This window comes from Pristis pectinata, chromosome 11, assembly GCF_009764475.1.
Source record: "Pristis pectinata isolate sPriPec2 chromosome 11, sPriPec2.1.pri, whole genome shotgun sequence".
NCBI lineage: Eukaryota > Metazoa > Chordata > Chondrichthyes > Rhinopristiformes > Pristidae > Pristis > Pristis pectinata.
Window position 1 is genome coordinate 35,567,679 of NC_067415.1, and position 23,880 is coordinate 35,591,558.

Consider the following 23,880-nt stretch of genomic DNA (forward strand, 5'->3'; position numbering starts at 1 on the left):
GAATTACTTATTTAAAACTTTAGAGAAATTTAATTTTGGGCCCAATTTTATCCAATGGATTAAATTACTTTATTTATCCCCTTCTGCTCGAGTTCCAAATCTTTTAAACTTCAACATGGAACCAGACAGGGATGTCCTTTGAGCCCTTTGCTCTTTGATTTGGCCTTAGAACCTTTGGCTATTTCTCTCCGAGAATCTAGAGATATCGTTGGTATCTCCAGAAGAGGTATTAACCATAAAGTTTAGTTATATGCTGATGATTTATTACTTTCTATATGTAATGTTGAAGCCTCGTTACCTCCTATGCTTTTTTTACTATCTTGTTTTAGTCAGTTTTCAGGATACAAATTGAACTTACACGAGCGAACTTTTTCCTTTGAATAACCTGGTATCACGATATTAACATTCCTTCTAAAATTGTAAGAAATCATTTTACCTATCTGGGGGATATCAATTACTAAAAATTATAAACATTTATATAAAGAAAATTTTCTCACCTTACTGTATTATGTGAAAAGGGTTTTATCAAGTTGGTCACCCCTCTCTATATCATTGATTGGCTGAATTAATTATATTAAAATGAATATTTTACCTAAATTCGTATATCTATTTCAGGATTTACCTGTTTTTATTCCTAAGTCTTCCTTTGACTCTCTTCATTCAATTATATCTTCCTACATGTAGGATAACAAACATCCTAGACTAAATAAAGTTCACCTTCAGAAGGTTAAAAAGAACGAAGGTTTAGCCTTACCTAATTTTAGGTTTTATTACTGGGCAGTCAATATATGAAATCTTACATTTTGGTTACATTACATTAATCAAGAGGCTTGTCCAGTATGGGTTTCTTAGGAAGCTAACTCTGTTTAAAAAAAAATTGTATTATTTCTCTGCTTGGTGCTTCACTTCCTTTATCATTAAATAAACAGATAATTTGGTAGTTAAACATGCTTTGAGGATTTGGTTACAATTTAGAAAATATTTTGGTTTATTGAGTTTTTCTTTGTCCAGTTTTACAAACCAGCAACAAAAGAAACACACCAAGTCATATATAAGTGTTAAAAACTACTTTATTAATAACTACTTATGATAATAAGAAAAATAAAAGTAAAAATGTTAGAAGTAAAAATGTTAAATCGTAAACATTAACCCCAAAAACTAAACTCAGTGTGTGTGTGTGGCAAACTCCCAAACTCCAAGTCCAGGAATAATTCTTAAAGTTCAGTTCAGCAAGCCATAAGGTGAAACGTGAGCAAAGGCTTCTTCAATAAGCACTGTTGACTGAAGACAAAACGTAGAGAGAAAATAGAGAGTAATTATGAAATCCAAATGTTCCACGATGGAACCCATACGACACCTCAGTGTCTACTCAGCAGTGACTACTCCACCGCATCTTCCTCACCCCGAAAGGCTCTCAAATCGTGGCCGTCCACACAAATAACTGTTTCCTTCTACAGGTCAACAACAAAGTGAGTTCCACTGCTTTGTTCCAAAGTATCTGCCACCCCGAAAAGCATCTGAGACATGGCCGTCCACACAAATACCTGTTTCCTTCTTCAGGTTAACAACAAAGTGGACTCCACCGGATTACTCCAAAAATCCATACGTGGATTGTAGTGACAGACACAGTTATTATTTCTCATCTATAGATAGAGAAACTAGCAGGCTGGTGTCTCTCTCTCCCTCTCTCTCCTCCAATTGATTCTGACTGACTGCTTCAAAAACGTCATTATGTCTTTTATCTTCTGTTGTCGTAACCACGCCAATACATACACACACATATATATATATACACACACACACACACACACACACACACACACACACACACACACACACACACCACTATGCTCTATCTTAAAGGGATATTCACCAATATTAACCTAGTCCGTAACACCAGTCCCATTTTTTTCTAATTATTTTTTTAAACCTTCTGTGACTGATGTAGTTTTTAGAGTGGGACAAATCGCGTATTACTTGTTTTCAGGATCTGTTTGTTGGAGGAAACCTTTCTTCGTTCGAACAATTGTCTTCCAAGTATAATTTACCAAAAACTCATTTTTTCCGATATTTACAAATTAGAGACTTTCTTCGATCTCAATTACATTCTTTTCCTATGAGTCCTATTAAAAATTTATTAGATGTAATTTTTAATTTGAAGCCTTTTCACAATGGCTCAATATCTAATATTTATTGGTTTTATTGGTATTGGTTTATTATTATTGTCACTTGTACCGAGGTACAGTGAAAAGCTTGTCTTACAAACTGATCGTACAGGTCAGTTCATTACACAGTGCAGTTACATTGAGTTAGTACAAAGTGCATTGATGCAGTACGGGTAAAAGGAGTAACAGTACAAAGTAAAGTGTCACAGCTACAGAGAAAGTGCAGTGCAATAAGGTGCAAGGTCACAACAAGGTAGATCGTGAGGTCGTAGTCCATCTCATTGTATAAAGGAACTGTTCAATAGTCTTATCACAATGGGGTAGAAGCTGTCCTTAAGTCCGGTGGTACATGCCCTCAGGCACCTGTATCTTCTACCTCATTGAAGAGGAGAGAAGAGAGAATGTCCTGGGTGAGTGGGGTCTTTGATTATGTTGGCTGCTACACCAAAACAACGAGAGGTAAAGACAGAGTCCAAGGAGGGGAGGCTGGTGTCTGTGATGCGCTGGGCTGTGTCCACAACTCTCTGCAGCTTCTTGCAGTCCTGGGCAGAGCAGTTGCTGTACCAAGCCGTGATAGATCCAGATAGGATGCTTTCTATGGTGCATCAGTAAAAGTTGGTGAGAGTCAAAGGGGACAAACCAAATTTCTTTAGCCTCCTGAGGAAGTGGAGGGGCTGGTGAGCTTTCTTGGCCATGGCATCTACGTGATTTGACCAGGACAGGCTGTTGGTGATGTTCACTCCCAGGAACTTGAAGCTCTCAACCTCGGCACCATTGATGTAGACAGGTGCATGTACACCGCCCCCTTTCCTGAAGTCAATGACCAGCTCTTTTGTTTTGTTGACTTTGAGGGAAAGGTTGTTGTCAATAACACCATTCCACTAAGCTCTCTTCCTGTACTCCGGCTCATCGCTGTTTGAGATATGGCCTACAACAGTGGTAACATCTGCAAACTTGTAGATGGAGTTAGAGCAGAATCTGGCCACACAGCCATGAGTGTATATGGAGTAGAGTAGAGGGCTGAGGATGCAGCCTTACAGGGCACCAGTGTTGAGAATAATCGTGCCGGAGGTATTGCTGCCTATCCTCACTGATTGCGTTAGAAAGTCAAGGATCCAGTTACAGAGGGAGGTGTTGAGTCCTAGGTCTCGGAGTTTGGTGACAAGCTTGCTTAGAATTATTGTATTGAAGGCAGAGCTGTAGTCAATAAACAATAGTCTAACGTATGTGTCTTTACTGTCCAGGTGCCCCAGAGCTGAGTGTAGGGCCAGGGAGATGGCATCTGTTGTAGACCTGTTTCGCCGATAGGCGAATTGCAATGGGTCCAGGTTGTCTGGTAGACTGGAGTTGATGCATGCCATGACCAACCTCTCAAAGCACTTCATGATGGTGGATGTCAGAGCCACTGGTTGGTAGTCATTGAGGCATGTTACCTTGCTTTTCTTTGGTACCAGGATGATAGTGGTCTTCTTAAAACAGGAGGGAAGGTTATTAGGAATAAGTAAGTTTCCACTAGATAAAATTAAAAATGCTTGGGAACAAGATTTGCGGATGTCGATTTCTGAAGAAACTTGGAATGAAATTTTTAAATTGGTTAATACTTCGTCACTATGCGCCTGTGATTCTCTCCTTCAATTTAAAGTGGTCCATAGAGCTCACTTGTCCAAAGACAAACTATCCCGTGTTTATTCCGATATACTTCCTTACTGTGACAAATGCAATAACAGAGAGGCTTCTTTAATTCACAAGTTCTGGACATGTCAGAGTCTTAAAAAAATACTGGACAGAGGTGTTTCAAACTTTTTCTGTGCTTTTTAAAATAAATTTTAAACTTAGTCCTTTGACTGCATTATTTGGGATTGTTGTGTTACGGACTCAGTGAAAGTCCCTTTAAGATAGAGAGTGTGTGTGTATGTGTGTGTGGGGCGTGCTTACGTCAATAGAAGATAAAGGACGTAATGACGTTGTTGAAGAAGTTAGAAGAAGAAAGAGAGAGAGAGAAGGGAGAGAGACACCAGCCTGCTTGTTTTTCTCTATCGATGGATGAGAAACAATAACTGTGTTTGCCACTGAAATCCATGTATGGAAGTTGGAAGTAATCCGGTGGAGTTCACTTTGTTGCTGACCTGTAGAAGGAAACAGGTATTTGTGTGTGGACGACCACGGTTCGGATGCTTTTCGGGGTGAGCAAGTCACTACCGAGTAAACACTGAAGTGTCGTTTGGGTTCCATCGTGGAACATTTGGATTTCGTATGTACTCTCTCTATGTTTTTCTACATCTACATCTTATCTTCAGACAACGGTGGTTGTTGAAGAAGCCCTTGCTCACGTTTCACCTTATGGCTTGCGGAACTGAACTTTAAGAACCATTCAGGAACTGGGAGTTTTGGACTTTGTCACACACACACACGAAGAGTTTAGTTTTGGGGTTAACGTTCGAGGTTTAACATTCTTGAATTCTAACATACTAACATTTTTACTTTTATTTTACGTATTATCATAAGTAGTGATTAATAAAATAGTTTTTAACACTGAATCATGCTCAGTGTGTTTCTTTTGTTGCTGGTTCGTGACAAAATTGGGGGCTCGTCCGGGATAGTTCCCAAGGTTAACGAGTGTCGTCTGGGATTGTACCCCAGATTGACGAAATTTGTTCGAGATTCAATCCAAAGATTTTTGAGGGAGGTCTGATAAATTCTTTTTAATTGGCTTGTGTGTGTGGAAACCAGCAGCAATGGATATTAAGGCATTTTTGGAGTCACCAACCCAAAAGGGATTGGAGGTGGCGAAAAAGGATGATTTGATAAAGATTGCTACAAGGCTAAACCTTACAGAAGTAAAGCAGTCTATGAGAAAGGCAGATATTCAGAGACTGATAGCTGGCCATTATGTGGAAAAGAAAGTGTTTGAGAAGGAAGTGTTAAAACAGTTTCCTGGCAGTGAAATAGCAATTTCTGAGGCACAGGTGCAGCTGGCAAAGATAGAGGCTGAACGAGAGCAAAATAAATTAGAAGCTGAACGAGAACAAAAGAGATTAGAGGCTGAACGAGAGCAAACCCAGTTAAAGATAGAGGCTGAACGAGAACAAACCCAGTTAAAGATAGAGGCTGAACGAGAACAAAAGAAATTAGAGGCCGAACAAAAGATAACTCAGATGAAGATAGAAGCTGATCTAGCAATGAAGCAGATGGAGCTGGATAACGAGGAGAAAAAGAGGCAGCATGAGTTACAAATGAAGCGTAGGAGTTCGGAATCTGATTCTGATGATGGTTTTTCAGCCAGCAGGGAGGTTCGATTAGTCCCTCCGTTTGAAGAAGATCAGGTTGATCAGTATTTCCAACATTTTGAAAAGGTTGCTGTGAGTTCAAACTGGCCAAGGAAAGGATGGGCTCTTATGGTACAGAGTGTGATTAAAGGTAAAGCTCAAAAAGCTTATTCTGCTTTGTCTGTTGAGGATGCAGCTGATTATACCAAGGTAAAACAAGCTATTTTGAAGGCCTATGAATTGGTCCCTGAGGCTTATAGACAAAAATTCAGAGACTTGAGGAAATCTGCAGATCAGACTTATATGGAATTTGCCAATGGAAAGAGAATATGTTTTGAACGATGGTGCCTGGCTAAAAATGTAGATGGGGATTATGATAAATTGACAGAATTGATACTGGTGGAAGACTTTAAAAGATGTGTTCCAGCTGAATTAACAACATATTTAAATGAAAAGGCAGTGGAAACTTTACAAGAAACTGCTAGGTTGGCAGATGATTATGCTTTAACCCATAAATCCAAATGGGGACAACCTAAAACCTTTCAAAAGAGTTACAAAGACAATCCAGGTAAACCAGAGATTAAATTGGGAGGTAATCAAAAAGGAAAAGATGAAAAGAAGCCAGGGCTGGAGAAATCTGTTGAGCGTACTTGTTATTACTGTAGGAAACCTGGCCACGTGATATCTAATTGTGCCCTTTTGAAGAAAAAGAAGGAAGCTGGGCCCAATGCTTGCTTTCAGGCAATTAAAAATCAAAAAGGTTTAGGAGATGCTGTTAAAGATCAGTCCTTGCAAGAGGGAAAAGCGGAAAAGTTGGAGGAGGTGAGAAAGGAATTCCGTTCGTATGTATCAGAGGGTTTTGTTTCACTGAATGATGAGTCACCCCAGGTGCCAGTGAAAATTCTTAGAGATACTGGGGCTAGTCAATCTCTCTTGCTGGACAGTGTTTTAAATTTTGGTGAAGAAAGTGACACTGGTGAAGTAAATCTAGTGCGAGGCGTTACAGGTGAGACCATGTCTGTCCCTTTTCACAGGGTGATTTTAAAGTCAAAGTTCGTAGAAGGACCAGTCGAGATAGGGATAAGACCTAGTTTGCCAGTGGAAGGAGTTTCTTTGTTATTGGGAAATGACCTTGCAAATGGAGAAAGTGATCCTGTGGTACGGTTAACAACCAAACCAAGGATTGATGAGTCTGAGGATGATTCAGATGTTTACCCATCATGTGCGGTGACTCGAGCTAGAGCTAAAGAATTAGCCAAGACAGACAGTCCGGTGCAGTCTGATGTAGTTCCTTGTGACAGTCCTAAACAGGAAGAAAATTTTGATGCCTTATCTGAGACTTTTCTGTCTTCACTGGAGGATCAACATCCTTACAGTGAGCCTGAATTTAAAGATTTGTCTTTGTCGAGGAAGGATTTTATGGTGGAACAGACAAAGGACCCTGAATTGACAGAATTGAAAGAAAAAGCACTCTCATGTGAGGAGATTGAAAAGGTGCCAACTGGATACTATGTCAAAAATGGAGTGTTAATGAGGAAATGGAGACCTCCTCATGTTCCTGTTAATGAGGATTGGGAAGTTATTCATCAGGTTGTTGTTCCAAAAGTTTATAGGGATGAGATTTTAAACCTGGCCCATAGTATGCCTTTGGGTGGTCATTTTGGTGTGAATAAAACTGTAGGGAAGATCTTGAAACAATTCTATTGGCCTGGTTTGAGAAAAGATGTGGTGATGTTTTGTCGAACCTGCCACACATGTCAGATGGTAGGTAAACCAAATCAAAAACCCCCTGTGGCTCCTTTGAAACCAATTCCTGCTTTTGATGAACCCTTTTCGAAGGTGATTGTGGACTGTGTTGGCCCCTTACCAAAGTCTAAGACTGGAAATCAGTATTTGTTAACCATCATGTGTGCCACTTCTAGATTTCCAGAGGCAATACCCCTTAGAAATATTAAGGCCAAGACGGTGTCAAAGGCTCTTGTAAAATTTTTTACCTTGTTTGGTTTGCCAAAAGAAATCCAATCTGATCAAGGTAGTAATTTTATGTCAAAAATTTTTCAACAAATAGTCTATGAGCTGGGAGCAAAGCAGATTGTATCATCTGCATATCACCCAGAATCTCAAGGAGCTCTGGAGAGATTTCATTCTACTCTCAAAAATATGCTGAAGACTTATTGCTTTGAAAACACCAAGGATTGGGACGAAGGTATCCATTTACTTTTGTTTGCCGTTAGAGAATCGATCCAGGAGTCAATAGGATTTAGTCCGTTTGAGCTTGTGTTTGGACATCGGGTGAGAGGACCTTTGGAGTTGTTGAGAGAGCAATGGGTTAATGAGGAAGTTCACTTGAGTCTGTTGGACTATGTCCAAAAATTTAAAACTCGGTTGGAGAGAGTCTGCCAGCTAGCGAGAGAGAATCTGAAAACAAGCCAGATAAGAATGAAGACATATTTTGATAGACATGCTCGGCCTAGGACATTCGCAGTGGGGCAAAAGGTGTTGGTATTTTTCCCTAGCCAAAATAATCCCTTGCAAGCTCGTTTTTCTGGACCCTATGTTATTGAATCTCGAGTGACTGATCTAACATATATAATCAAAACACCAGATAGACGCAAGAAAACACAACTCTGTCATGTAAACATGCTAAAACCTTATTATGAGAGGGATTCAGTTGTGGCCTTGGTGGATGGTGAAAAGGTTGTTTCTAGAATGCCTGATGTTGATGTTGAGGAAGGCCAATTTAGACCAAATATTGTTCCATCGAAACTGAAAAAACCAAAATATCCTGGAGAACCTTGAAACGAAGTTGGACCATTTACAAGTTTCACAAAAACAACAGATGAGAGAATTAATTTTAAAATTTAAAAATCTGTTCCCAGATGTTCCAAACAGAACATCGATAATTACCCATGATGTTGATGTTGGGGATGCAAAACCAATCAAACAACACCCATATCGAATGAATGTGGAAAAAAGTAAACTTGTTGATCAGGAAATCAAATACATGTTGGAAAATGATATTATTAGACATTCTACTTCAAATTGGAGTTCGCCCTGTGTTATTGTACCTAAACCTGATGGAACTGTTAGATTTTGCACAGATTACAGGAAAGTGAATGCTGTAACAAAGTCAGATGCTTACCCTATTCCTAGGGTGGATGATTGCATAGATAGAGTGGGAAAGGCAAAATTTCTTACAAAGATTGACCTATTAAAAGGGTACTGGTGTGTTCCATTAACAGATAGAGGAAGGGAAATTTCAGCCTTTGTAACCCCTTCTGGATTGTATGAATACAATGTTTTGCCATTTGGAATGAAAAATGCTCCGGCAACATTTCAAAGAATGATTAATTCAGTGATTCATGGGTTAAAACATACAGATGCCTACATTGACGACTTAGTGACTGGGAATGATACTTGGGAAGATCACATCTCTGCGTTAGAAAGGTTGTTTGAAAGACTTTCCAAGGCTAACCTTACAGTTAACTTGGCTAAAAGTGAATTTGGCCATGCCACTGTGACGTATCTTGGTTATGTTGTAGGTCAAGGCAAGCAAGCTCCTGTTCAGGCAAAAGTTCAAGCAATATCTGAGTTCCCTATTCCCACAGGTACGAGGACTGTTAGAAGATTTTTGGGAATGGTTGGATATTATCGAAAATTTTGTAAGAATTTTGCTGATATTGCTCTTCCCCTAACTAATCTTCAGAAGAAGGGAGTAAAGTTTGTTTGGACAGATTCTTGTCAAGAAGCATTTGAGAAGCTGAAAGCCATTTTATGCTACCATCCTGTGCTCAGAACACCTGACTTTGAAAAGCCATTTTCATTAGCAGTAGATGCCAGTGATGAAGCTGCAGGAGCTGTGTTGTTGCAGAAGGGTGACCTTGATGATATTGACCATCCTGTAGCTTACTTTTCAAAGAAATTTAATGAGCATCAAAAGAATTATTCCACCATAGAGAAAGAATTACTGTCGCTTGTTTTAGCCTTGCAACATTTCAGTGTATATGTTTGCACCGCTCAGAAACCATTGACTGTGTATACAGATCATAACCCATTGGTGTTTCTGAGCCGAGTCAAAAACAAGAACAGAAGGCTGTTAAACTGGAGTTTAATTTTGCAAGAGTTTGATCTCATGATAACTCACATTAAAGGCAAAGATAATGTGATTGCTGATTGTCTTTCCCGATGTTAAATGGGAAACATGTATCTGTACTAATCTGATAGTCTGTAGTTGTGTAGCATGATAATTATTAAAATTACTAACTATGCGCGGTTAAAATTTTCTTGGAAAAATTTTTTTTTAGGTGGGAGGTGTTACGGACTCAGTGAAAGTCCCTTTAAGATAGAGAGTGTGTGTGTATGTGTGTGTGGGGCGTGCTTACGTCAATAGAAGATAAAGGACGTAATGACGTTGTTGAAGAAGTTAGAAGAAGAAAGAGAGAGAGAGAAGGGAGAGAGACACCAGCCTGCTTGTTTTTCTCTATCGATGGATGAGAAACAATAAGCGTGTTTGCCACTGAAATCCATGTATGGAAGTTGGAAGTTATCCGGTGGAGTTCACTTTGTTGCTGACCTGTAGAAGGAAACAGGTATTTGGTGTGTGGACGACCACGGTTCGGATGCTTTTCGGGGTGAGCAAGTCACTACCGAGTAAACACTGAAGTGTCGTTGGGTTCCATCGTGGAACATTTGGATTTCGTATGTACTCTCTCTATGTTTTTCTACATCTACATCTTATCTTCAGACAACGGTGGTTGTTGAAGAAGCCCTTGCTCACGTTTCACCTTATGGCTTGCGGAACTGAACTTTAAGAACCATTCAGGAACTGGGAGTTTTGGACTTTGTCACACACACACACGAAGAGTTTAGTTTTGGGGTTAACGTTCGAGGTTTAACATTCTTGAATTCTAACATACTAACATTTTTACTTTTATTTTACGTATTATCATAAGTAGTGATTAATAAAATAGTTTTTAACACTGAATCATGCTCAGTGTGTTTCTTTTGTTGCTGGTTCGTGACAGTTGGAGAAAAAGATATAACTTTGAAGTCTTCTGATCTACACATTCTGGCTTTTATTTCTCTTATAGCCAGGAGGGCTGTGTTACTTAAATGGAAGGAAGTTACTCCGCCTACTCATGCTCAATGGTTACAGGATGTTATGTCATACTTGAATCTAGAGAAGATCCGTTGTTCAATTCTTGAATCGAACTTAGACTTCCAAACCCTGTGGGGACCTTTTTTGAATTATTTTCAAAACCTTTGATTTGGTGACTAAAATACAGACATTGGCTGATATTGTTAGGTTTCAAGGGTTTTTCCTCGTCTTTTCTTTTATCAAACAGCTTCGGTTTTGGTAGTGGGGGTAGATTTTTTTTATAATAAAAATATTCTAATTTTTTTTCTTTATTAACTAACTATTACATGTGATTATTAATTTAGAGTATTGTGATCTTAAGTATGATTTAACACAATGTATTCAGTAGTATTTTTATCCTCTTTTTGATGCATGTACTCTTTTTTTCGTGGATTTAATAAAAATATTGTAAAAGAAAAGAAGTATTAAATTATGAGGAGCTTAGCTATGGTAAATAGGAATAACACATCTACTTTAGCAAGAGAGGGTGGAAAAAAAAACTGGGAGCATAAATTTAAAATAATTGGTGGAAGGATTAGGAGGGGAGATGAGGAAAAGTTTGGAATCCTGATGTAGGGTCTCGGCTTAAAGCATTTACTATCCCTTTGTCTACACAAATGCTGCCTGACCACTGAATTCCTCCAGCAGTTTGTCTCTTGCTCAAAATTCCAGCATTTGTAGTCTCTTGTTTCCCCCTCAGGATCTTGTACCTTTCAATAAAGCCTCCTCTCACCCTTTTAAAATCTAGTTGATACAAGCCTACCCTGTCTAAACTTTCCTCTTAAGACAACCCACCCATTTCAGGTAGTAGTCCAGTAAACTTCCTTTGATGTGCTTCCAGAGTTTTGCATTCTTTCTTAAATGGGGAGACCAATATTACAGATAGTACTTCAGATATGATCTCACCAAAGTACTGTATAAGTGAAATACAACCTCTCACTTTTGTATTCGGATCTCTTCAGAATAAATGTTAATATTTCCTACTTGCAGTACCTCCATTCTAGCCTTTGTAAATCATCCACTAGGGTATATCTCACCATTTAGATCATTTCTTTTTATTTTTCCTGCCAAATAGGAAATATTTCTTATTTTCCCACATTATCATCCAATGCCTGGTCTTTGCCCACTCAGGGAACCCATCTAAATCTTTCCGTAGCCTCCTTGTGTCCTCTCTACAACTTCCTTTCCTACTTTCTTACTTTGAATTTGTGGATTCAGCAGATTTAAGAATATATGAGAACAAGAAAATTTGGTGCTGTATCAGATATCAAAGCCTCCTCACAGATGGCCCCTTGGCAAGCAGTGGGAAGATGTCCTGGTCTCTATTCTCAGTAGGTGAGCCATCCTCTAAGCTGGCCTCATTCATTCACTTCTCCCTGTAGCTCTCTGACTCTTGCCCGCTCCCCACCTTCTTCAGCCACCATCGAGGTGCAAGGATAAATGGTACCAAAATAGATTAATTTCATATTATTTTCTCATATTTCCTTACAACATAGAAGGGGGCATTCAGCTATCAGTCTTTCTGGCTCTCAGAACAATCCCATTCCCACCCCCATTTCCCTGTAATCTATTCCTCTCACAGAAACCAGTTTTCTCTAAAATCTCTGCTCATTTATCAAACTACCAGCAAAACAATTACTAGCCGGTTCCAAGAGATAAGTGTCCTCAAGAGCACTATTCCCCAAAATCTAAATAACCATACACACACACAGTACTTTACTCAAGATCTGACCCAATTCCGTCAAATATCTTTGGAAGTGTGCTTTCTGGGTCCTGCCTATGACCTCTGTAACTGTGTTGGGATGAGTGAATAAAGTGTTGCGCCTAGGAAAAAGGGCATTTGACTTCTAAAACAATTAGCATGCTTAATTAGACAGCCACTAATTCGACAAGTATGCTGGATGCCTAATAAAAGCCACTGTTTGAAGTGGTGATGACTAGATTTTGTGAATGAAACAGAAGTACAAAAGCACTGTCCTTTTCTTAGCATCACGTTTGCAATTAAAATTGGTATTTCAAGACCAAAGTTCCATGCAGTGCAGAGGGGTACAGTTATCTTGCTGAGCAAAGTTGTTTTTTTTTGGACCATTGAGTTAAGACTATTTTCGAATGCTAAAGAGTAAATGCACCTGTTAATAAATAAACATAATGGAGATACTTTGAATTCTGGAATAATATGAAAGGTGACAGTGAATCAGCAGCCAATTTATACCTCTCAAAATAAAATCTGGAACCCATTTACATCATTGCATTAAAAAGGTCCTTACTGCAACCAAGCAGGCAATGCAGTCAGTACAATGCAGCCATTTTAAAATGCCACTGGCTGCTTTGCTAGGGTTAATCAGCAGTGAGGCTACAACCTTACTTTAAAGCCATTTACACCAGGTTCAAAGAGTGATGATCAACCCCTTTGCCTTTTTATAAAAAACATGCCACAGCACCTTGGCAGTTGAACATTCTTTGGAACATAGAGTTGGACATAGGTTTAATCCTTGTGCTTGATCTTAAAATCCAGTCTCTTCACAATGGGGAAATGTTGAATAAAGGCTGTACTATTTCCCATTACAAAGTGAAAATTAGAGAAAATTCATTCAAGAAACAAATTTAGTCAGATCTTTAGGGTGTAAATCTAAAGCTCTCTGAATTTTGATGTACACCCAGTTTATGTGACTGTCTGTTGCTCACCTGTTTGATTTCCTATATTTTTCACGCCTCACTGCATCTGTCTGATTCTCAAGTTAGACTCATCACATTCACCATTGTAGAGCTTCCTGTTTTGCATTTTTGGCAGTGAGATATTCGTAATTGCTTTTGTCTCAGTTGAGATGGGCTACTTGCCAAAACTGGTTAGCTGGCAGCCAGCTTGTCTTTTGCAGCTGGTTAAATAAGATGACTTTAATTATCCACATCAGGAAGTTGCGGTGGCTGATGACTTGGTTACCTGGAGCACAGGAAGCTTGATCTAACCAGCTGCAAGGAACAAAGAATTTAACAAGTTCAGCAAAAAGCCCACCCTCACAGGCCAATGGGCTGGGATGGAGTAAATCCCTTTATTTGCATTAATTAAAGTTTAATGAAAAAATTCTCTGGCAAGGATCATCTGGAGTATTTTTTTACTGGTATAGCATTCTGAGAAATAGTGCAGCATGTAGCAAGAATCATTTTTTTCTATTTTGTATTAATAACAATCATTCTTTAAGATATTTGCTAAAATAAAAATTGCAAAATTAAAACTAACAAAAGTATTGGAGGCCCATTTGAAAATGTGATTGTAATTTTATGTCGCTGAAGCAGTTAGCTCTGAGTTTTATGTAGTATTTTAATGCTACAAAGAAATAGTCAATTTGAAACATTTTGGGAAAATTTAGCAGAGATAAACAATTGTGGTCTTCTGTTGAATTTTTAATTTTGAAAGACTTTAAATTCACAAAAATACACAGATTGAGCTTACATTGAGTTCTTCTGCATATCTGTTTAAATATAGAAAATATAAAAGAGTTTGCTTTTAAAATGTGAATTCTTAGTGAACTATGTTATATTTGTGGAAGTTAGTTTCTGCAATAAATGTGGTTTATTACGCTGCAAACCCAGATATTCTCCATCTAATAGATCATGGAGAATACAGTCATTAATGGGAAGTGCAAATGATACTTTGACATGTTTATTCACACTGCCACCGACAAGCGTTAGGAACCTGGCTGCAGAAGTGTTTTAACCAGGGGATTGTATTGTATAATTCTCTAAAACTAATTGTAATTATCTGTTCATATGTACTTAATCTGGTTTGCTGCCAATTTTTTTATAATATTTAGAAGTTGCATGATTGTACAAGAAAATTGAGACAGTCAGTATGTTGGTAATACTGGTATGTTAAGTATGTGTCTGTCTGTCTGCTTATTATTGGGGAATTGTGGTAGCATTCATCAAATGGAATTAGTTCAGTTAAAATAGATTTTGTTGGCAGGTCCTGTCATTACCTTCCTGTGCACAATAACAACATGGAAAACATTTTCAATTGTTTGTAATCAGCATTTACTGCTGTGAGGATAATGATGTGCTCTGTGCTGCTGATAATTTACTGTTGAGAACACAGGTTTTCTGATTTTCTGGTATGGTAAGTGAATGCACTTGCAACCTGTTCTCAAGCATAGAATTGATGCCTGAACTTCCAATGTGGTAGCAGGGCCATGATTTCATTCCATACTGCCCATCATATTGGTAAATGCAGACAAAGAGGCATTCAGCATGGGATGAGCTATCTTTATTAGTCCACATGTATATCAAAACACACAGTGAAATGCATCTTTTTGTGTAGTATTCTTGGGGCAGCCCGCAAGTGTCACCATGCTTCCAGCACCAACATAGCATGCCCACAACTTCCTAACCTGTATAGGAACACCCGGAAGAAACCAACTCAGACATGGGGAGAACGTACAAGCTCCTTACAGACAGTGGCCGGAAATGAACCCAGTTCGCTGGCGCTGTAAAGCATTATGCTGACCACTACACTACCGTGCCTGCCCATCTACACCTGAAACAGCCATCAGGTAACTAGATTTACAGATCAGGAAACTACACCTGTTTTAGGCCTCCAGTGAAATGTAGAATTAGGCTACACTGAATGCAGTCAACGCAAGCACAGATGACTTCAGGAAAACCAGGTTCTAAAAAAGTGGCTGGAGGTACCACTAAATAACTTAATTTACTTTTAAAATGCTTATTAGACTATGTAGTGGGGAGGTAGTTATTATGAGAACATTCATAACACTTCAGAATTTTTATCCTTGGTCAACAGCATTGTTTTTTTTTAAATTGGGTAATCTTGAATTCATTGTTGCCAATCTGCTCTGACTATAGAAAAGAAATGGAAAATCAAGCACTCTCATCATCATTTGACTCTGAATTTTGCAGTATAACTAAACTCTAGACTGAAAACATACACTTTACCTTGAGAGAGCATATTTTACAGGTGCATCTTCTCACACTTGTAAAAATTAAGATTAAAAAAGTAATGCTTTTTTTAAAAAAATCATGTACTGATAGGTAGCGAAACAAAAATCATACAGTTGTCTAGCCATTTTTCCTTCTTCAATACATATGATAGAGGCAATTTGTTCATTATATAAATAAAAGAATATTTTTATATTTTTCAGATATAAGGGGATTGAAGAGGCTCCTTTATTTATATATTTTTATGAATGAATAGAAAGATGTTGCAGCTGGGCAAGTTTTTTCTTCTTGTGTTGGTAAGTGTGAAAGTTAAATTTTGTTAGAGTGAGAATGGTATTTAACTAGTTTGTAGTATGGTTGCTTTACAGTCCTGACCTTGAGGAATAGTAAGGCTAGGAATTCTAGATCTCAGTGGTTCAGAATCCATTCTTTTCAGATGGCAAGCTGATCACATTCATTTGTTTGAGGGAGGATGTTCCTGATGGCTGGATAGTCCAGAGCCTGAGATCATATCCTCTGGGTACAGGGTATGTCATTTAGGACCAAAGTCAGGAGAAATTTCTTCATCCAGAGGGTCATGAACCTGTGGAAATTTCTACCACAGAATACAGTGGAGCCCAACTCACTAAGTATATTTAAAAAGATGATAGATATATTTCTTCATGCTAAAGGGATCAAGGGGCCTGGGGAGAATGTAGGAATAAGAGTACCGAACAGTGGAGCAGGCATGAAATGCTGAAGTGGTCTATTCCTGCTCCATTTTTCTGTCTCTGCACCCATTTGGGGAACCTAGCTGGAATCCTGAAAAAATGGGAGATCTGATAGTTAAGTTAATTTCATTTCCTTGCTAACGAAGTTAAGTTACCACCTCTCTCAGCCTGCCACAAGAGGCACAGCAAAAGAACCTCCTCCAAGTAATATCAACAATGGAAGTAATTGCTGAAGGGACATAAATAAAAAGTACTTTTGTCATAACCACGTTGTCTAAATAGTATTGCCAACATTATCTGTGAAGCCTACATTTGCCATTATCATTAAGAAGCGTAGCATTCATGAAATGCATGAATGTACTAAAATATAGGACACGTTATAGGACATATAGGACATGATTGTAATAAGAGCTATGGTACACAGAATATCTATGAACAGCACCATAATAGTAGAGACCTAAAACAGGCAAGGGAAAGGAAAAATGCCTATTTATATAAATTAGCAGCCAATTTACTTTTGAAGTATAGTCGTTGCTATTTTGTAGGCAAAAAATGATGTTGATATGTCTATACAAAGATGTGACAAAGTGTAAATAGATGAATGTTAACTTGTTTTAAAGGAATTATGGGGAAATAATTGTTGGCTGGGGCATGAGGAGGATTATTTTTTTAGTTGTGAGTTGGAATTTGATGATATCTGAACAATTCAGTGCTTCCTCATTAACGCACAGTATTGTTGGAAGGTTTGAGAAATGATTATCTTTCATGCTTTAGAAAGGTCTGCATAATCTACCACCATTTATCAATATTTTATAGATGTGTAAGCTGGAGCATCATAATGCATTGAGATACCTTTAATTCCTAATCTGCAGCAGGCAATGGAAAAAAAACTGCATTGAATGTGATGTTCATTTGTGGGAAATATATTTTTCACAATTTCCATTTGCTTTTAGTTTCCTTTTAGTGCTCCATACTGAAAGTGGGTATTTGTAAAGTGTATCTTTGGACTAACAGTAACATCCCATCTCGCATCACATTTTGTCTTTAGTGTTGCACCTATTGTTCAAAAATAGAAAACTGAATTTCTTTGTACTTTAAGCCTTGAACAGCTCAAATTCACACATTTAAACACTAAAAGCAAACCTCTATTTTGTGCAGCTGGTTTGTAAGAAAGTCTCCAAGCTTCAATAATACTTTGTCTAGTTATATAGATTGAAAAATATATGTTCAGAAATAACCACCAAAATTATCCACTTTTTCCCATTTTATGCTCATTCTTATAAGAGAGAAATGATCCTGAACAGAGTCTTTGCCTGCAACGTGAAACAGGATCATAATTGATCAGCAACTATTTTTCAACACATTCAGTTTCCTTTACTATTTAAGTTATTTTAGAAAGAACTTGAATATGACATAAAATAGGTCAGTAATCCACTCTGAGTCAGTTTCATGCTACTGGTGAAGAAAGTGACTGGAAAGTTTACAAAATGTATTTATTTGCAGTTTGGCTCAAGTTAGGCTACTTTGGTTTCAGAATTCGGTCTATCTCTCAAAGCATCATCAGTAAAATATTACAACTTCACATCTGTACTGCAGCTTTGCACCTACCATTTGGGCATGGAGATCTATGGTCCTGAATGGATGCAAAATTCTGCCACATCTGTGCCAGGATTCCCCATGAAAATTTCCTGACAGCAAAGTTAAATGTTGAGAAAGTAAGTTTGGAAAAACCCAGATTCTTTTCCATTTCTTCTCTACCCACTTTTGTCACTGCTATCAGTGCCTCTTGCAATTTGAAGATCATAATAAGTGATATCAAATGAAAACTCATCTGGATCTCTCCAGGCACTGCCATTGTCAGTTGGCAACTTTCCAGACTTTACTGAGCTGGAACTGTTTCATATAATTGTACCAATCTGTTATAGCAAAACAATATTTTTTAATAAACACAAAACTTTAAAAAAAAACATACAAAAATGAAATGTGGTATAAATAGAATATATTATAACTTATATTCCATAACTTTTATTTAGATAGTTTTAATTGAGAAAAGGTGACTTTGTGGTTGCCCAACACGGAAGACCACCCATTAAAAATAACTGTGCATTTGGCAAATCATCTTTCATGAAAGGAAGATGTTTATGTTTTTCCAGACTTTGCAGATCTGTGAGATGTTATTTGATCTGATATTTCATAAGAATGTTTTCTTCTGTTAGAGGCACCATATAAATTCAAGTGAAAACCAATGTTGCCGTGAGAAAACAGTGCCAGGTCTCATGATCGTCATAAGAAATATAAATACAATATCAATTAGCATAGTTTTAATCCCTTTTAAAACAAAACTAATAATATCTCAAATGGGTGACTCTCAAGACCTCTTACATTCTACATTTAGTCATCAGGAGAGATTTACAAGAGAAATTACAACAGATTTCAGAGACACAAGAGATTGAAGGTGGTGGAAATCTGTAGCAACACACAAATGAGCTGGAGGAACTCAATGGGTCACGCAGCATCTATGGGGGATCGAGACCCTTCATCTGGACTGCAAAGTGGGGAAATAGCCAGTATAAAAAGATGAGGGGGAAGGGGTGGAGCAAGAGCTAGTGGGTGATAGGTGAGTAAAGGAGCTGGAGGAATCCAGCAGGTCAGGCAGCATCTATAACATAGAACATAGATTTCAGCAGGTCTTTTGTAGCTAGGATTATAGTTGTACAAATGAACAATTAACAGTGTGAACTGAGCCTCTGACAATTCACGTATATCCTCTGAGGCAAGTGTTTCATCAAAGTCTTGCTGGTATGCAGTTTAGAGTTAATTTGTACTTGAAGACAATGTGCTTTGTGCCTCCTGAAGTGGAGACAAATAACTGGCATTATCAATAATCTACCACAGGAATAAGTATTAATACACATGAAGGGGGATTACTTTTATTTTTCAAAGTCTACCTCCTGGTGGAAATAAATGCTTATAAATGTTAAAATTTTGGTCCTGGAACATTCAGCAATCTATTAATGATCCATTCTTGAACATTAGGTCGTCTTCATCTCTTCCATAACTGCGGATTACTCCTCCCATTGTGGAGAAAATGAGTATTTTAATCAGACCCTTGGGGCTTGCCATGCCTGTCCACAATGTGGGTCAGGTGAAGAACCTATTTCGGTAAGTTGCATTTAGAAAAAAATGTCTTTTTTATGACATAAAAAACCTCATAGACTGACCTTCATGGAAAAATTGGGCAATAACATGAAAACTGAGCAATAGTGTTGGTCTTGAAATTGCAAGATTCACTCTGGTCTTGAGCCATGTGAATTAGAGTCCATTGCGGGGGTTCAACATCTGATTTGTTTTCCTCCTGATATTTCCAGTCTTTGGTTATCTAATCTGTACTCCCATCAAGTCAAAATGATGTTGAAGTCTCACAAATTTAGAATCTTAGTTAAATTGAATTAAATATGTACAATAAAATGTGACTCTTTTCATTTCACAATTCAATTCTGGCACCTCAGATAAAAATTCAGGGTCAGATTTACAATTTGTAATTATGAAGATCTGGACTATATTAAATTCCAAAGTTAAAAACAAAGCAGCATTTGTTTTAAAGTCCTGACAACACATTTTAATGCAAGCCTTTGAACAGCACATTGTGCCAGTATTAATTGAGAATTGCTGGCTGTTTTTCCACTTGACATTGTGTGTTGCAGTTTTCACCTTTTAAGTTACTACAATAGGCAAGAAGTTCAGAATTTGACAACATTTTATTGAGTACTTTTGTTGGAAATATTGGCAGCATAAGAGAAAAAAAAAGACTGGTAAGAAAAAAAATTAATTATAAAGTTGCATCTTATTAAATCTCCTAAACAATTCACAGCCTTGGGGAACCAGATTCCATTCTTGTAACAAATATCTTTCAAGTCCAGAAAAGTTAATTAACAGTCATTAGCATATATCATATCATCAAATATTTATGCTTGTAATTACCTTCCCTAAAAAAAAAGCTGCAGTAGATTTGGTTCAAGACCACAGTGCAAGTACAGCAAATTCTGCTATTCAGTGTATGAGGATGAGGAGACAAGCAGTGAGATGCTCTTTCACAAATCCATTGACAGAGTAGCACAACACATACAGTAACTTTTAAATCTTCACATCTATCCCTGCCCCTTGTCTAACTTGGTGTTCCATTCACACTAAAAGCACTGTTGTCACCTTGACTGCAAAATATTGTCATAGTTTTATTTGGTACAGAGCAGGCAAAATAAATTTCTTGGTATCAATTGTAGTGATCTGTTAATTATGCTTTTGAACAACAATAATTGGAAACAACGTGAAATGATCTGAATTGGGTAATTATTATGATCCAATAATGTGTAATTTAGGCAATAATTTTAATTCTCTCCCTTGTGTGCCCTGAACCTCACCCTAGCACAGGCTCTGGATTGAGACATCTCTATTATAAATTGTCTCAACCCCTTAAAAGGCTGGACATTATGTTGGCCTTGATTTATTCTTCAGGTTTTTAAGGTCAACTCCTGAATTCACATTTACTTTTGGATGAAGAAGTAGACAAGCCTTGGTTACTTGAAGCTTAAATAATCCAATGCAGTATCGAGACAGAATACCAGAAATATGTCTAAGTTAATAAAGAACATACCTACATTGATTAAAATTAAAAATGAACAGGAGGTTAAATAGATATTTCAAACAGCATCCAAAATACATCTCCCTTAGCAACTCTGTTATATGGAAAGTAATATCTGATTTAGTTTTCCAAACATCTACACAATGAACGTAGTCTATACTGGTAAATCTGATAACTAGTGCAATGTAAAATTTAGATTTTTCAGACAGATTTTTAAATACAAATCATTTAGACCCTTAAATTTCTCAACTTGTACAATCTTTGTTTTAGAACTGTGGATATGGTGTTAAGGATGAGTCGTATGGCTGCCATCCTTGCCAGAATGGCAAATTCTCGAAGGGTGTATATCAGATCTGCAGAAGGCACAAAGATTGTGAGGGCTTTTTTCGAGCTACTGTCTTGACACCAGGCACTGCAGAGACTGATGCAGAATGTGGGCCGTGTATCCGAGGGTAAGTTTGTTTGATCAAAGTTTGCTGTTCTTTCTAGGAATCTCAGTCCAAACCAGAAAGATATTGTCATTGTACTAAACTGAGTTTCATTATGGAATAAAACAACTTCTGAAAGCCATACCTGGTGACTCTGCAATAAATGGTTAAATTATCTGCTTCAAATCGTTATAAAGAATTTCATTTCTTTTATTAAACACAGGATTTTATAGCACACTAGGATATGACTAGTCTGAATTCCTTGGGACCAAGTAATTTTCAGATTACAGATAAATTCATAATGTAGATTAATGGTTTCTTTGTGTACTTCTCATTAAGGTGAGAACACGAGAAAGAATAGGCCATTCAGTTTTTTGTGCCTACTCCAGCATTCAATAAGATTTATAAGTGTATAAATATTAAGAATCTGTTTTTAAAAATAAGCTTACAAAATCATTTATTTATTAGATTTTTCCATAAATTTTTTGAAGGGTTAATTTGAATCAGATTTGGGATGTTTTTGAACTGTGGATTTCTAAATTAAAATTTCTACTGTATATGTCAGAATATAAATGCTATATACAACAGAATTATTAATCTAATTTTCACATAAGCATGAAATAGTAGTCTGGTTAGTTGTAAGAAATGATCAAGTTTCAGCTTCCTGAAGTGTAATAGGAAATGTGCATTAGGCTATGAGTCAATATAGTGACTGTGGAGTAATACGTAAGGGTGTATAGTACATGTTATTTAAGAGTACTTAAGAAGTTTCATGTCAGCCATGAATTATTCTTTACATGAACTTAAGCAAAAGGATAGAGAAAAAGGAACTGCCTGGAATACTTGATAGATAAACCAAAGGGTTCTTTTCTCTCAGATTCATGTCCAAATATGCTATTTGTTTTTGTTGTTGAAATAACAGAAAACTGAGAGATTGAGAACATTGATGTTATTTATATTCATTTCTATCAGGAGTGAAGACTAGATTCAGTGTATTTAAGTGTGCAGATCTTCCACTCTTCATCCTTGCATGGACTTCACCTTGGGCTCTCTCCCTGATCATCTTTCCCACACCATTCTTCTCGCCAGTCTGCTCTGATCTCTTCCCCAGACCCCTCTCCCTCTCTCTCTGAATTTGTTTCTAGAGGTGGATGTCACTGAGATTTTTAAAACAGGAACTTGCCTGAAGAAAGATTGACCCATTCAAGAGCTATCTTCACTGCTGGAATCCCTAGCTGTGACCTAAATTGGAGAATGCCCTTTAATTGATGGAGGACTAGATATTAGGCTTCCAGGTTAGGCCTGATTAACAGTCAGGACCTGCATTGCTCTCATGTTGCATATGAGTAGTAAAATAACTGCAAGTAATCTGAATCACGTGTTGTACACTGAATTTCGTCACTGTTGTTACGAACCAGCAACAAAAGAAACACACAGAGTCATGTATAAGTGTTGAAAACTACTTATGATAATAAGAAAAATAAAAGTAAAAATGTTAGAAGTAAAAATGTTAAATCTTAAACATTAACCCCAAAAACTAAACTCGAAGTGTGTGTGTGTGGCAAATTCCCAAACTCCAAGTCCAGGAATAATTCTCAAAGTTCAGTTCTGCAAGCCATAAGGTGAAACGTGAGCAAAGGCTTCTTCAAAACCACCGTTGACTGAAGATAAGACGTAGATGTAGAGAGGAAATAGAGTAATTATGAAATCCAAATGTTCCATGATGGAACCCATACGACACCCAGTGTCTACTCAGCAGTGACCACTCCACCGCATCTTCCTCACCCTGAAAGGCTCTCGAATTGTGGCCGTCCACACAAATACCTGTTCCCTTCTACAGGTCAACAACAAAGTGAACTCCACTGCTTTGTTCCAAAGTATCTGCCACCTCGAAAAGCATCCGAATCATGGCTATCCACACAAACACCTGTTTCCCACTATAGGTTAACGGCAAAGTGGACTCCACCGGATTACTCCAAAAATCCATACGTGGATTGTAGTGACAGACACAGTTACTGTTTTTCATCCATCGATAGAGACTAGCAGGCTGATCTGTCCCCCTCCCCCCTCTGACTGACTGCTTCAAAAACTTCATTACGTCCTGTTGTCATAACCATGCCCCCCCCGCCCACACACACACACACACACACACACACACACACACACTGCTCTATCTTAAAGGGACATTCACCAATAGTAACCCAGTCTGTAACACTAGATATTATGCTTCCAGTTTAGGCCTAATTAACAGTCGGGACCTGTATTGCTCTCATGTTGCATATGAGTGGTAAAATAACTGCAAGTAATCTGAATCATGTGGTGTACACTGAATTTCATCACTGTACATACCCAACAGCCTTACCACACATGAACATCATGTGCACAGAGGACTGTGTTGCAATTTACGGAAGTACTTTTTGGGTACATAAAGTAGTCAATCATGATACAAGTTCTAACATGACTTGTATTAGCCAATGATTTTGGTGACTGTCACAAATGCCTAAACATTATTCTAGGCAAATGTAGTTTATAGCTCAATCTGTTTGTTTGTTTATTTCTCTTCCTGACATTTCTGCCCAGTTCTC

At 37.7% G+C, this 23,880-nt stretch overlaps 1 protein-coding gene across 2 annotated transcripts in view; it reads left to right on the forward strand.

Annotated features, from left to right (window-relative positions):
• Nucleotides 1-23,880, forward strand: part of edar (ectodysplasin A receptor) — a 69,587-nt gene that overhangs the window by 23,314 nt on the left and 22,393 nt on the right. For both annotated transcript variants that reach the window (XM_052026203.1, XM_052026204.1), the window contains exons 2-4: nt 15,722-15,814; nt 19,265-19,390; nt 21,138-21,319. In XM_052026203.1, coding sequence (XP_051882163.1) covers nt 15,767-15,814; nt 19,265-19,390; nt 21,138-21,319 — 356 coding nt within the window. In that variant the 5' untranslated portion in view covers nt 15,722-15,766. The remainder of the gene's footprint in view (nt 1-15,721; nt 15,815-19,264; nt 19,391-21,137; nt 21,320-23,880) is intronic.